The sequence below is a fragment of the Jaculus jaculus genome, chromosome 9 (assembly GCF_020740685.1).
Source record: "Jaculus jaculus isolate mJacJac1 chromosome 9, mJacJac1.mat.Y.cur, whole genome shotgun sequence".
In the NCBI taxonomy this organism is placed as follows: domain Eukaryota; kingdom Metazoa; phylum Chordata; class Mammalia; order Rodentia; family Dipodidae; genus Jaculus; species Jaculus jaculus.
In genome coordinates this window covers 14,181,848-14,194,899 of record NC_059110.1, presented here as the reverse complement: position 1 = coordinate 14,194,899, position 13,052 = coordinate 14,181,848, and the positions used below count along the sequence as shown (strand labels likewise).

At 44.3% G+C, this 13,052-nt stretch overlaps 1 protein-coding gene across 6 annotated transcripts in view; it reads right to left on the bottom strand.

The window, feature by feature from the left end:
• Syne1 (spectrin repeat containing nuclear envelope protein 1) overlaps positions 1-13,052 on the bottom strand; it is a 290,715-nt gene that overhangs the window by 13,933 nt on the left and 263,730 nt on the right. For 5 of the 6 annotated variants that reach the window (XM_045158729.1, XM_045158728.1, XM_045158727.1 and 2 more), the window contains exons 97-101: positions 10,004-10,146; positions 7,343-7,469; positions 6,581-6,792; positions 1,899-2,099; positions 245-373 (exon numbers count right to left, since the gene is read on the bottom strand). In XM_045158729.1, coding sequence (XP_045014664.1) covers positions 245-373; positions 1,899-2,099; positions 6,581-6,792; positions 7,343-7,469; positions 10,004-10,146 — 812 coding nt within the window. Of the gene's footprint in view, positions 1-244; positions 374-1,898; positions 2,100-6,580; positions 6,793-7,342; positions 7,470-10,003; positions 10,147-11,813; positions 11,883-13,052 lie in introns of all 6 variants that reach the window. The other variant, XM_045158726.1, reaches the window with a different exon arrangement.

The following is a 13,052-nucleotide window of genomic DNA, read 5'->3' as shown; positions in this document are numbered from 1 at the left end:
TTACTGGGGGCTGGAAAGATGGCTCCGTGCTTAAAGGCGCTTGCTTGCAGAGCTGGACAACCTGTGTTTGACTCCCCAGTGCCCACTGAGAGCCAGATGCACAAAGTGGTCCACACGTCTGTAGTGACAGGAGGCCCTGGCATGCCCAATCTCTCTTTCTTTCCCTTTCTTCCTCCCTCCCCCCTCAACAAATACATAAGCAATTTAAAAATGCACATCATTGAGAAAAGTAACCAGGACTTACCATGAGCTGCTTGTGCTGGTCCTGAAGTATCTCGGGGTCAAGGTTAGAATCAATAGGGACGATTTCGTTTTTCCTCCTGTCAATGTTCTCCAGCATCAGAAGCAAACCATGGCTCATTTCATGGAAATCCTATCAACACGCAACGGGCATGAAGTAATTATGAGTGAAGCATTTTTCTAGAACACAGTTCTGCTCTTTCCAGTTACTGTCTCTGAGGAAGGCCCTACTGCACTTGAAATGACCTGACTCTGAATTCATCACTTTTATCACAAGCATCTCATTTATTCCTCACAGGAATTGTTTAGACATCAATGACACCAAACTACTTAAGTTACAAAAGAAAAGCAGTACCAACGGAATGTGTGAAAGGAAGAAATCCTCCTCTGTGTTTCCAACTGTCCCATGCAAAAGGCATAGTCCCCTCCACTCATTCACGTGCGCACTTATTCAGCATGTTGTTAACGGAGCTCCCTAGCCACAGTACAGGAGCAGAGAAACAACACAGGGGCACCGGCTTTGAATGAGATTTCAAGGCTTGTGCTATCCCATTGTGCTTAACATATGATCCAAATGGTGGTCCACCCACAATGTTCTGTGTGACCTGGTTCTAGCCTTTCTGATCACTTCCTCTCTCATTGACTATGTTCTGACCACACTGGCTTCTTTACTGTTTATTTTTATTTATTTATTTATTGGAGAGAGAGAGAAAGAGAAAGAGAGAGAGAGAGGGAGAGATGTGCCAGGCTCTCCAGCCAGTGCAAACGAACTCCAGATGCATGCGCCACTTTGTGCATCTGGCTTTACACGGGTCCTGGGGAATAGAGCCTCCAACCGGGGTCCTTAGGCTTCACAGGCAAGCTCTTAACTGCTAAGCCACCTCTCCAGCCCTTCTTTACTGTTTTAAAGATCTAATATTCTTGTCCACCCTGGGGGTTTCACGGTAATATCTTTAACAGTTTCAGTTCCGAGATCTATAGAATTTCTTTGTCAAAAGTGGCTTTTCTCCGTTACTCTAATGCACCTGTAAGCATTGTGGGGGCTTTGGTCTCTATCTCCTTGTGCTTTGGTTGGTCTTCCCAACAGAAGCAGAGGTAACACTTCATTGTCCCTGAGTAGTCATCTGATACAGGGGACACTAACTCAGCAAATAATGGTATGAATGAATGAGTGGCTGCCTGTAAAGCTTGCTTTGCTTCTCAAAAGGCATCTGCATATGTGTCCTGTAAATATGCGTTGAATGAACAAATGAAAGAAATGACAGAGTCCAAGAAGGAGCGGCAGGACCCAGGCACATGGGGGAGCAGTGACTTTAGCCGGGCAGAAGACACGACCAAGAGTCCCATCTAATTACACGAGCAAGTAGATTCTCCAGGAAGATGGACGGTTACATTTGATCTATTTTTGTCTTCCCAATGGAAACAGAGGTGATATTGTATCCCAACTGAGTAGTGTCTTATCTGCCATGCAAGGGACCCTAACTCAGCAAGTTTACAGGATGAATAAATGAAGTTACATCTGGCCGCATGGACTGATATATCCTTCAGTAAGATGGACAGTTTTCTCACTCTGAGGATGTCAGGGAGTAGCTTCATCCCTCACATAACTGATACCGGTGTGTGGGCCCAGGTGCCCACCTATCCAGAGCTCGACCAACCTGGCACTGCATCAGTGCTTCCTGCAGCAGGCCTCGCCAGTCCTCCAGCAGACAGCAGACCCGGTCCCACTGCACGTTCATCTGGGACAAGCGTTCCTGCAGCTCGTGGCTCTCTCTGCTGTCTGCCTGGGTGAATTCTGAGCTACAGAGGTTGATGGAGAGGATGATGGCTTTGCGGTGGTCCACAGCCTTCTGGAGCTCCTTAAAGTAAAGGAAAAGAGTCAAACAAGACCAATGACTGAAATATTTTAAATCCACTAAGACCCTTGAAGTTGATTCACTTCAAGGGATAGATTCGTTCATTAATTACAACTGGCCTGAATAGGATGGCCAGATAAGGGATGCTGATGGGCAAAGTGGAGGAAATCAATTATGTGATGTCAGACAGTAAGTATGGAGGTGAATACAATGAGGCAAAGGGTGAAAATGTCCAGACAGGATGACCTATGGAATACAGTGGCATTTACATATGCACATGCACAAATCCACATATTTCAAAAATACAAATGAACAACTGGCCACTAAATATTTCAGAATGGTTGCCAAGGTTTTAAGGAATGAGAATTACAAATCAATAGGGGTCCTGGAGAGATGGCTTAGGGGTTAAGGCACTTGCCTGCGAAGCCTAAGGACGTATGTTCGATTCTCTAGATCCCACATAAGCCAGACACACAAGGGGATGCAAGTGCATGAGGCTGTACATGTGCATGAGGGGGCACACGCATCTGCAGGTCCATTACTGCGGCTGGAGGCCCTCTCTCTCTCTCACACACACACACTCTCTCTCTCTCTCTATGTCTCTTTCTGTCATCTCTCTCTCACAAATACATAAATAAAATATTTTGTAAAAAGCAGAGTGAGACTTTCAGGAAGCAATGAGGATCCTGTGTGATGGCCTAAGAAATATGAATAACTCAAGCCAACACATGATGAATTAGCCACAGCAAGGTCAAACAATAACCTCTCTTGGAGCGTTCTGAGCAGTAGACAACCAGCTCCTAAAACTTTTCGGCAGGTGTAAAGACCCTCATTCACTAGAACAATGGTTCACAGACTTCTGTGTGTAAGAATGAAATGGTGACCTGTGACTCAGCAGTGGGTCGCTGTGCCTACACTTCTGGACACTGAAGCCCAAAGCAACAGAATTTAACTGAGCTCATCGTTTCAAAGAATTGGGTAATTTTTTTTTTTTTTTTAATGAGAGAGAGAAAGGAAGAGTGGAAGTGAGAGAGAACTGGTGTGCCACGGCTCCAGCCACTGTAATCAAACTTCAGATGCATGTGCCACCTTGTGCGCTAGTGAGACCTTACATGCTTGCATCACCTTTTGTGTCTGACTCACATGGGACCTGGAGAGAGGAACGTGGGTCCTTAGGCTTTGCAGGCAAGCGCCTTAACCACTAAGCCATCTCTGGAGCCCAAACTGAGTAGTTTTTGCATGAGCCAGTTTAATTTGACTTCACTAAATAAATAAATAACTAGAGGCCACCAAGTTTTGGCTTTGTGCATTTCCAAAAGAAATAAAAATAATCCACAATTCAATTCCAAGAATTTGAGTGCATAATTATGTATTAATACTTGAGTATCTGCATACTGTTTAAACATTCACAGACCAAGCTGGGGTGAACAGTCCTGGAAGTCACATAAATACAGGCTAAACTGTCTTATAATTTCTCACTAATTCTACTTAATTTTTCACTTTTCAATAGGTGCTTAATGTTCTGTAACATACAATTTGCCACAATTACAGCATAACATCAGGAGGCTGTGTGAACACAGAAGGGGTGATAAAAAGGTAGAGAAGAGGTGGCTTTTTCTTCACGTGCAGGGTAACTTCCAGAGCCTTGTTTCCTTTCTCTTGTCTACTGAGGTCTCTGAGCTTAGCCAAAATCTGCGTTGTCAGTTTTACTCTTATTTAAAATTTGTATTTTTTTTTGGGGGGGGGCAGAGAGAGAAAGAAGCAGAGAATTACAGAGAGAGAGGGAGGGAGAATGGGCATGCCAAGGCCTTTCAGCCACCGTGAATGAACTCCAGACACATCTCATGTCCACCCCCTTGTGTGCATGTGCAGTACTGCATGCTTGCATCACTGGGTGTCTGGCTATGTGGGATCTGGAGATTCAACCTTGTGTTTTTTTAGGCTTCGCAGGCAAGCTCCCTAACTGCTAAGCCACCTCTCCAGCCCCATTATCAGGTTTTTTTTTAATGAATTAATATTTTTAATACATATTTATTTACTTATTTGAGAGAGAGAGAAAGGGAGAGAGAGAAAGAGCAAGAGAGGGGACAGGGAGAGAATGGGCATGCCAGGGCTTCCAGCCATTGCAAATGTGCCACCTTGTGCACCTGACTTTACATGGATACTGGGGAATTGAACCTGAGTACTTTGGCTTTTCGGGTAAGTGCCTTAACCACTAAGTAATCTCTCAAGCCCCATTATCAGCTTTTTTTTTTTTTTTAAGGAATTTGTATATAATGCAACATTCCTAACTAATTTAGGGACTCCAGGGCATTGCCTTATGAGGGCACTGGGAATTGTATCTCCAATCCATTTTTTCATCCTGATGCTACTATGGGAATATCTGTGAGGGGGTTTAAAAAAAAAAAGAAACAACAACAAAACTTTTTTTGTGGTTGTGTCTAACATTTTAAAACAAAACACAATCACCAGAAGGCAAACTTCAATAGACATCAACGCAAAATAAGTAGCATATACTAAAACCACAGGACCATGAAAGGAACCCCTGTAATTGTGATCCTGGCTGCATTCTGAGGCTGGGCACATTTTGATGTTCTCCAATCAAAGACACAGGTGCTATGTACCTAGTAAAAAGCAATAATACTTTCATTTCATATATCAGTACAATTTAGCTATTGAACTAGGAAGATTTTTAATGTCCAGAATAGCAGTTAATTTACCTGTGCATTACACCCACCCAGGACAAGATCAAATGCCAATGGCAACCCATTTCCTTAGTTTTACTCATTACTACCTAATTGCTTTTGCCAGTGCCATAATAAGTTAAGAAAAAAAAATACTTATTTATTTGAGAAATGGAGAGAGAGAAAGAAAGAGAGAGAAGAGGGAATGAGAATGGGCACTCCAGGGCCTCTATCCACTTCAAATGAACTCCAGATACATGTGCCATTTTGTGTATCTGGCTTTATGTAGGTACGGAGGCCCTTATGCTTTACAGGCAAAGTTGCTTAACTGCTGAGCTATCTCTCCAGCCCCAATTCATAAGTTTTGATGATTGGAGGTCACATGATACGCTGTTTAAAAAGGGGGTTACTTTCCAGCTCTACATAGAGACTCATCTGTATTTCCTTGACAAAGAGGTTAAACAGGCATGAGAGGCCCCTAGACCTTTCATGAAATGTTAACTGATCATTCTATACACATGTCTGTTCATCAGATATTAAGAGATAAATTCCATGCTACATTATTACTCAACCTGGGCCATCATTCTGCCTTTCAAAATCAACTTTATGAAGCACTTGGACTTGAGATAGTTCGGGGAGAGTACGGCATTCTCATTCAGTTTTGTCAGATATTGTTCTGGTTTGAATATGAAATATTCCTCACAGGCTTGCGTGTAGAACGTCTGTTTCCCAGCTGGGGTACCGTTTTGCCAGATTCTGGACACTTTACCAGCTGGGGCCTCACTAGTAGAAGGAGTTCTCTGAGGGTTCACCTCCGAAGGCTCTAGCTGGTCTCCAGTCATTTTCTCTTGCCCTAAAGGAACTTTGTCTCAAGGGGATGGCTTCTCCATCCACAAACTCCGATTGCCAAGACGCCCTGCCCAAGTGCACAGGGCTGAGTGGCCCTGGATGGATCCCTAAGAAACCATGAGCCGTGGAAATTTTTCCTCTGTGAGGTTGTTTACATAACACGCACACAGACCTTTTCCTGTTCCCTGAGGGAAATGAGAGGGAGAAGTTCTGCATAGGTGTTACAAGTGTCCTCTTTCCACTGGGCTGAGATAGGGAAGGCAAGGACAGCTATCACTATCATGAGCTTTTATTTTCCCCCTTTTCAAGGTTTCAATAATTTTATTTCTAATTTTCCTCTTCTACAAAATAGCAAAACTTTCATCAATATAGTATGTTATTTCTTACCATTATTTTCAGTCTGGTTTTTAAATTGCTTTTATTAACTTCAGGAAAACACACTCCCACTCACATTTCCTATGGAGGTTTTCATATCCTAAAAATTTCCATTTAATTGTAAAAAAAAAAAATCCTTGCCCAGTATGAAAAACAGAAAATTGATATAATGTGCAAAGAGAAAGGTTAATAGTCTGACAGGATCAGGTCATATCAAACTATTTAAGCTCAGACTGGGAAATAACATCTACATACAGATTTAGATTTCTAAATTAATCAAATGAAGATTTAGATTTCTAAATTAATCTGGCTTACAGCATGAGGTGAGCTTTAAAAAAAAACATTTATTTATTTACTTGAGAGAGACAGAGAGAAATAGGGGAAATAGGAGAGAGAAAGAAAGAGCAAGAGAGAGAATAGTCTCACCAGGGCCTCCTGTCACTGCAAATGAACTCCAGCTCCATGCACCACCTTGTGCATGGGGCTTTGCTACAGAGATGTAATGGGGAATTGAACCTGGGTTGTTAGGCTTTGCAGGCAGGTGTCTTAACCACTGAGCCATCTCCCCAGCCCTACCTTCAGCTTTTGGATATGGTGCTCGATGGTGGGGATGTCGGTGCTGAGCTCCAAGTGCCGGAGCCTGTCTAGCTCCTCCTGCGTCTCCCTCAGCCAGGCCGTTATGTTGTTCAGGTCCGAGTTGAACTGCTGCCACTTTTGGAGATTCCGATTCATCCTCAACTCCTTGCTCAGTGCCTGGGCCTGGAGCAGCTCCCATCTGTCAATCACACCTAGTGGGGCATGCAGGGAACGGTGAGCGGGCATCCCCCTCCCCCTCTGTTGCTTCAGGAATACTTTAAACGTATGTTGGGTCTGAACTTGAAAGAGCAATAGAAAGAAAAGTCATCCATCCCACTGATCATGTCTCTTGGCACCTGTAAATAACAATGGCTGTGCTCTTCCTATTGGCTTCACTAATGATTATAGAGGAAAGCAAATAGAGCCCCACAGAACTCAACACCGGGATGAGGTTTGTGTAGTAATAAGCCCCATTATGCATGGAGAGGTCACTCCAGCCTTGTCATCTTCTTGTCATAGGACGCTGTGAGCACCCAAAAGAAACTGAGCACATCAGTGTGTCACAGTAGATGGAATATGGATGCGCGTGGCAGGGGACACAGTCCCCTCCACCTCCCTCCTCTGTCACAGGAGAGCACAAGTTCATGCAGAGAAGTGCTTGGGGTAGAACAGTTCAGAAAGAAGCTAAGCAGACAAGCAGAACTTGGGCGCATCAGGCTTCTGAACACCGCCCTTTCTTGATCTGAGGTCAAGGGTCCTCACCTGCCGTCTGGGTCTCGGCACTGTTCAGGTTAACGAAGCCAGGGAAGTTTTCCTCTTCCTCCTTCAGCTTGTGCTCCAGCCTCCTCACGGAGTCTATACTGCCGCTGCACTCACCCAGCAGCTTCATCTGGTTAGGCACAAAAATAAAAATAAAAAGATAGCCTTGCCACTACTATCCTCATGGTGGCAGGGCAGGCAGGAGATGTGGGGAAAACACCTTCGTTGTTCTCAACAGGACAGTGGCTGTGTTTTATTTCTCTGGGCCACTGCACTGAAAAGACACGGTGCTGTTCCAACAGGCACCATATTCACACATTCACATCGCAAATCCTTAGACACACTCTCTGTACATGGCTGGCATGCAAAGCCCTCAACACTCTTTTTAAAATTCATGAGTCCAAACAGATCGGATTGTCCTGGGATTTAAGAACTGGAGCTCTCAGCTGAAGAGGCGATATGTAAATGTTGGCAGGTTGATCCCTCTTGCTTTCTTCAGGCTACATGTGGGAACGCTACTAGTACTGCAAAGCTCACGGGAACTTTTTTTTTATATTAAATAATCGAAATGCTTAAGAGTATAAAGCAATACCAAAGCCAGGTGTTTTATGAGAAAATTTAAAGCAGTGCTTAATAGGCATCAAGGGATTAACTTCTAAAATCAAAGAAAAGCTTCCAAATCCAAATCCATTTTGATAACCAAATTACAATATTCAAATATTAAAAGAATAAATTATAACCAGGCATGATGGTGCATGCCTGTAATTCCAGCACCCAGGAGGCTGGAGCAGGAGGATCATGAGTTTGAGGCAAAATCCTGTTCCAAAATAAAATAAAACAATAATAAAATAGAACAAATCTTTCATACATTCTTGCTATATGGACTGTACGATTACCTGTCAGTATTTTTGTTCATTTTTTACTGATTTATTTGAGAGTGACAGACATAGAGAGAAAGACAGATAGAGGGGGAGAGAGAGAGAATGGGCGCACCAGGGCTTCCAGCCACTGCAAACGAACTCCAGATGCGTGCGCCCCCTTGTGCATCTGGCTAACGTGGGACCTGGGGAACTGAGCCTCGAACCGGGGTCCTTAGGCTTCACAGGCAAGCGCTTAACCGCTAAGCCATCTCTCCAGCCCGTGTCAGTATTTTTGAATGGGTCACAAAACCCTTGAGTTTTATTTTGATTACTTTTCATTAAGGTATCTCAATATGTCAGCCAAGCCACCATAAAATTATACTGCACTTCGAAAAAAAAGTAAGTTTTAGGGAGTGGAGGGATGGCTCAGTGGGCAAGAGTGCTTGCTCAGGTCATGCGTTTGATCCAGGGAACCCACATTAAATGCTGGGCATGATTATGCATGCTTGTGACCCCAGTGCTGAAGGTTCAGAGACAAAAGGATTGCTGGAGCTCCTTGATCAGCCAGTCTAATCAAATAGTAATAATAATGATAATAAAAACAAAACAAAAATATCCAAGGAGTTCCAGGTTCATTGAAAGAGTCTCTTTCAGGGAAATAAGGTGGGAGGGAAGTAGAGGAGAGCACCCAATGGATGACTTAAGTTCTGAACGTGTGCTCATGGGCAGGTGTGTACACCCCCCCACACCCCGACATGCACACACACACATCCACATGCACATCCACACACACACACACAGTTTCCCTATACCCAATGGATGACTTCTTTCAACTTTTGAAGGTGTGCTCATGGACATAGACACACACACACACACACACACACACACACACACACACACACAGCGTTTTCCTGTATTGCAGTTGTGCAGGTATTACTATCTATCTGCGTGCAGAGCCAGGGCAGCTTTCTCCCTTGTTTTTAAGTTAGTATATGATTACCATATTGGAAATGTGATTAGACCCCTGGAAATCAGCTTTTCAATTCCTTGGGTATGAAAGGCAGTGTGAGGTTTACTTGGCATTTTTCTTCTCTTGCTTAAGCATGTGTATGAAACAGGCACTTCTCTGAGAAAAAGTACTGGGGTCAGTGGCAAATAAACTAAGACTTCTCGGACACAGCTAACAGCTCAAACATAGAGCTGGCAGCAGACATCATCTTTTGCTGCCTTCTCCTCAAGCTCCTGTGAGTCAGAAATGTTTCCTCCAGAAAGAGCGTCCTTACAATATGAAGCAGGGCTGGGGTGCAGCCTGCTGTGTATGATGCTCTGCTTCACTTCCAGTGTTGCAAATTAAAAACAAAACCCAAACAAAACTGCAAACAAAAACCATAAGATGAACACATTTCCAAGGACATTAAGTGAATTAAAAACTCAAGAACTAAAATAAAATTCTACATTAATAATCTAAAGATAACCTTGATTCAAAATTTATTAACTGAATTTGGAGCAATGCCTAACGATACTTGGAAGCCAAGCCATTCCGTTGTATTCAGGGAAATGGATCTTTCTATGCGCTCAGTGCAAAGCAGCGAGCCTCAGGGATGGGGGCTGAAAACAGACCAACTCTTCTCAAACAAGAACTAAGTAACAGAGCTTTGTTTTTCCTCACATTCATGTTCGTGAGTTCAAGGGTACCCCAATGTTTGAGACCCTACAGAGCCCGTCACTCTGCAGACCGACAAGTTATTGCTTCCAGAACTGTCACCCAGGTGCAGGTGAGGAGCATGCTGGCCAGGTTACTCACATAGCCCTTATAGTTGGTGTCCAGGTCTGGCCCCGTGGGAGTTCTACTGCGGAGTATATTTTCCGTCTGCTGCAAGTGGAAGTGGCTGTCATCCAGGGCTTTGTCCAGCTGCCGTATCTGTGACTCCAAGGAGCTGGGGTCCCCTGTGATGGCAACCAGAAGAGTCTGGATGATTACACTTGTTTTGAAACTTGCTGTTTCACAAGTTGCAGAGGTTATTTCGGCTATGGCAGCAAAGAAAGAGTGTGTATGTGTGTGTGCGTGTCCTGGAAGGAATGAAATAAAGCAGAATTAGTGTTTTTGTGCCACAAAGTTAGCTAGTTAATGGACCAAGCCAGTGAGCAGGCACACCGGGCTTGGCAAAGGGCTTAGCAGTGGGTCCTGAGCAGCCTAGGGTATCGACCCCCTCTTCCTCTGATAACACGATTGCTATAGCCTGACCCTACCTCGGAAAACCAAAGCAAAAGCAATAAACAGTGGGATGCCTTTCCAACAAGCTGAAGGGGCGCCTGTGACTCCCCAGAAGCTGGGAGGCAGGCACTTCTTGGGCACGGCTCATCCAGCCAGCCGAGAAAGAACCACCCCCTGATTTGTCTGTGTGCACCTCGGAGACACAGTGGCACTGATGACGTAGTTATGTCATTCACTTAAACATGGATTAATAGTGAAGACTAGCTTAGCATCGAAGTGCTCGGAAGAGACGTGCATGGAGGGACCAATGCAGGAGCAAGTGGCTTTTTACTGCCACGCTACAATCCCCACCCCCCATCCAGGCAGGGTCTGTCTCACTGTTTAGATCCAGGCTCACTCTCCCCATCCGGGCTTGACATTACAGTGTGCATGTATACACATGCATGTTTCCATGTGTGTTACAGTCTCATTACATGCACATTGCGCTTTTATTCTGAATGAGAATATGAATCATCAGAAGAACTCCGGAGCAGGGTGAAAGCAGAACAAGTATTTCTTTGTCAATAAAGGCCTCCCAAGTGCACCTATGAAACGCCTTTGGCTGAGAATAGCTCAGAAAATTGCCCTGTCTTGTAAGGCTTTCTGAGTTTCCTGTCCCTTTGCTGGCCTTCAGAACCGGAAGTGAAAAGTGGTACCTCCATGACTTGGCATGATATTGCTAATCTCTCCACACACCTGCCCCCACCAACCACTGACCCTGAACTTCAGTTCTCTCGTGAAACCTTGAGCAAAACTGATCCCCTCTGTCTTTGCCTAACTCCTCTGGTTTCCTGGACGGTTCTGTCTATAAAGGGAAGTCCAAGGGCTAAAATATTACAGAATGCATTTCCCATTTCAAATTGTTTTTTATTCAGTCAAGTTTCTTAATTAAAATGACTTTTTCTTATAGTAGAAATCTTTTCTCACTCACTGTCTTCCATGTGACCTCTTGAGAGAAGGAGGTTTCAGGGTGCCCAAGGTCACTCGCCCAGCCAGCTTTGAAGGTCACAAGCCCCATGCAAAGCTGGCACACCCACCCACAGTGAAGTAGGAGAGGACAGCCTGAGGACTGGCTTCTGCCTCTGTATTCTGTCTGCTGCCACCGTACATTGGGTCTCTCCTCAAAGAGACATCACTATTTGGCAAGCAGAGAAGTCATTCACTGCATCTGATCATTAAAAATCCTACTCATGGTGTTGATTTGGAGCTGCGTTTCTCTTAATGTGACAGGGAGAGAGAGAGAGGCCGTGTCTTGGCATGTTAGAGCCTTAAAGCTGCGAAAGCCATGGCCGCAGTGCGGAGAGGAGTTTTGCCGCAGGGCAGAGAGAGAAAGGGGCTCACTCCTACACTTCATGCCTACCAGAGGTATTTCTGATTGCATTTTCTGTGAGTTTTACATAGGCCTCGGGACTTTCGGGGATCACTACATCTGCAAAAAGAGCACAGTTCAAGTTGACAGCTGAGTGACAGACACCTCGATTCCACTGTAGCAGGAAGAGAAGAAGCAGTTGGCCCTCCATACAGAAAGCCCCAGCACCCAGCTGCCTGAAGTGAATCCTACTAAGGGCTCACACTGGCTGACACTTTTTAAATTTTTTTATTTTATTTTATTCTGATCCAGGCCCTGTTTCCAGCACATTCACCTGCATAGACAATCAAGGAGTGCCTTGTAGTATTAGCCCCATTTTATAAATGCAAAAACTGGCTTCCAGCAAAACGAAGTTACTTTTGTAAACTTCAAGTTACTAACTGGAAGAATGGAGATTTCTTTTTTTATACATTTGCTTTGGTTTTTTTTTTTTTAAATTTAATTTATTAGTTTTCTTTTCAGTAAATACAGGCAGTTTGGTATCATTATTTAGGCTCATCTGTGATCTACCCCCTCCCATTAGACCCTCCTTGTTAATGAAAATGGGTCGTGCATTGTGGAGTTAGCCCCCAGTTATTGGTATGATAAATGTCTCTGCAAATCATGACCCAACATGTGACTCTGACATTCTTTCCGCCCCCTCTTCCGCAAAATTTCCCTGAGCCATGTTGGGTTCATTTTTGGTTTGCTTCAGTGCTGAGGTGTTGGGGGCCTCTGAGGCTCTGGCTCTCTGATTTTTTTTATCTTGAGACCAGGACTCAGGTAGCCCAGGCTGGTCTCAAACTCAATATGAAGCCAAGAAAATCCTGAACCCCTGATCTTCTTGTTTCAACCTCCCAAGTGTTGAGATCACAGGTTTGCACCACAATATCCAGACTGCAGCTGCGTGTGAGCCGCAGATGTCATTTTAAAGGCTTCATAGCCACAACAGGCAGAATTGTTTTAAATGCTAATTTTTGCTAAACCAGTGCACCCAGATCACAGCATATAACCAGCATAAGTCGCGTGAATATTTTGTGTTCTTTCTTTGTAAATTTCCCACTGTCATTCTCCTTCAATTTGCACAGCCATATTTTGGCGCTCAGCAGTCACATGTGGCTGGTATTTACAGATTACACAGCACAGGTGGCCTGGACCTGATGCCGCAGGCCTGAGGTATGTGCTCTGGTGCCAAGAAAATAGAACCGGAGAAACTGTTTTATTTCCAGGACAGTGTTATGTGCTTGGGAC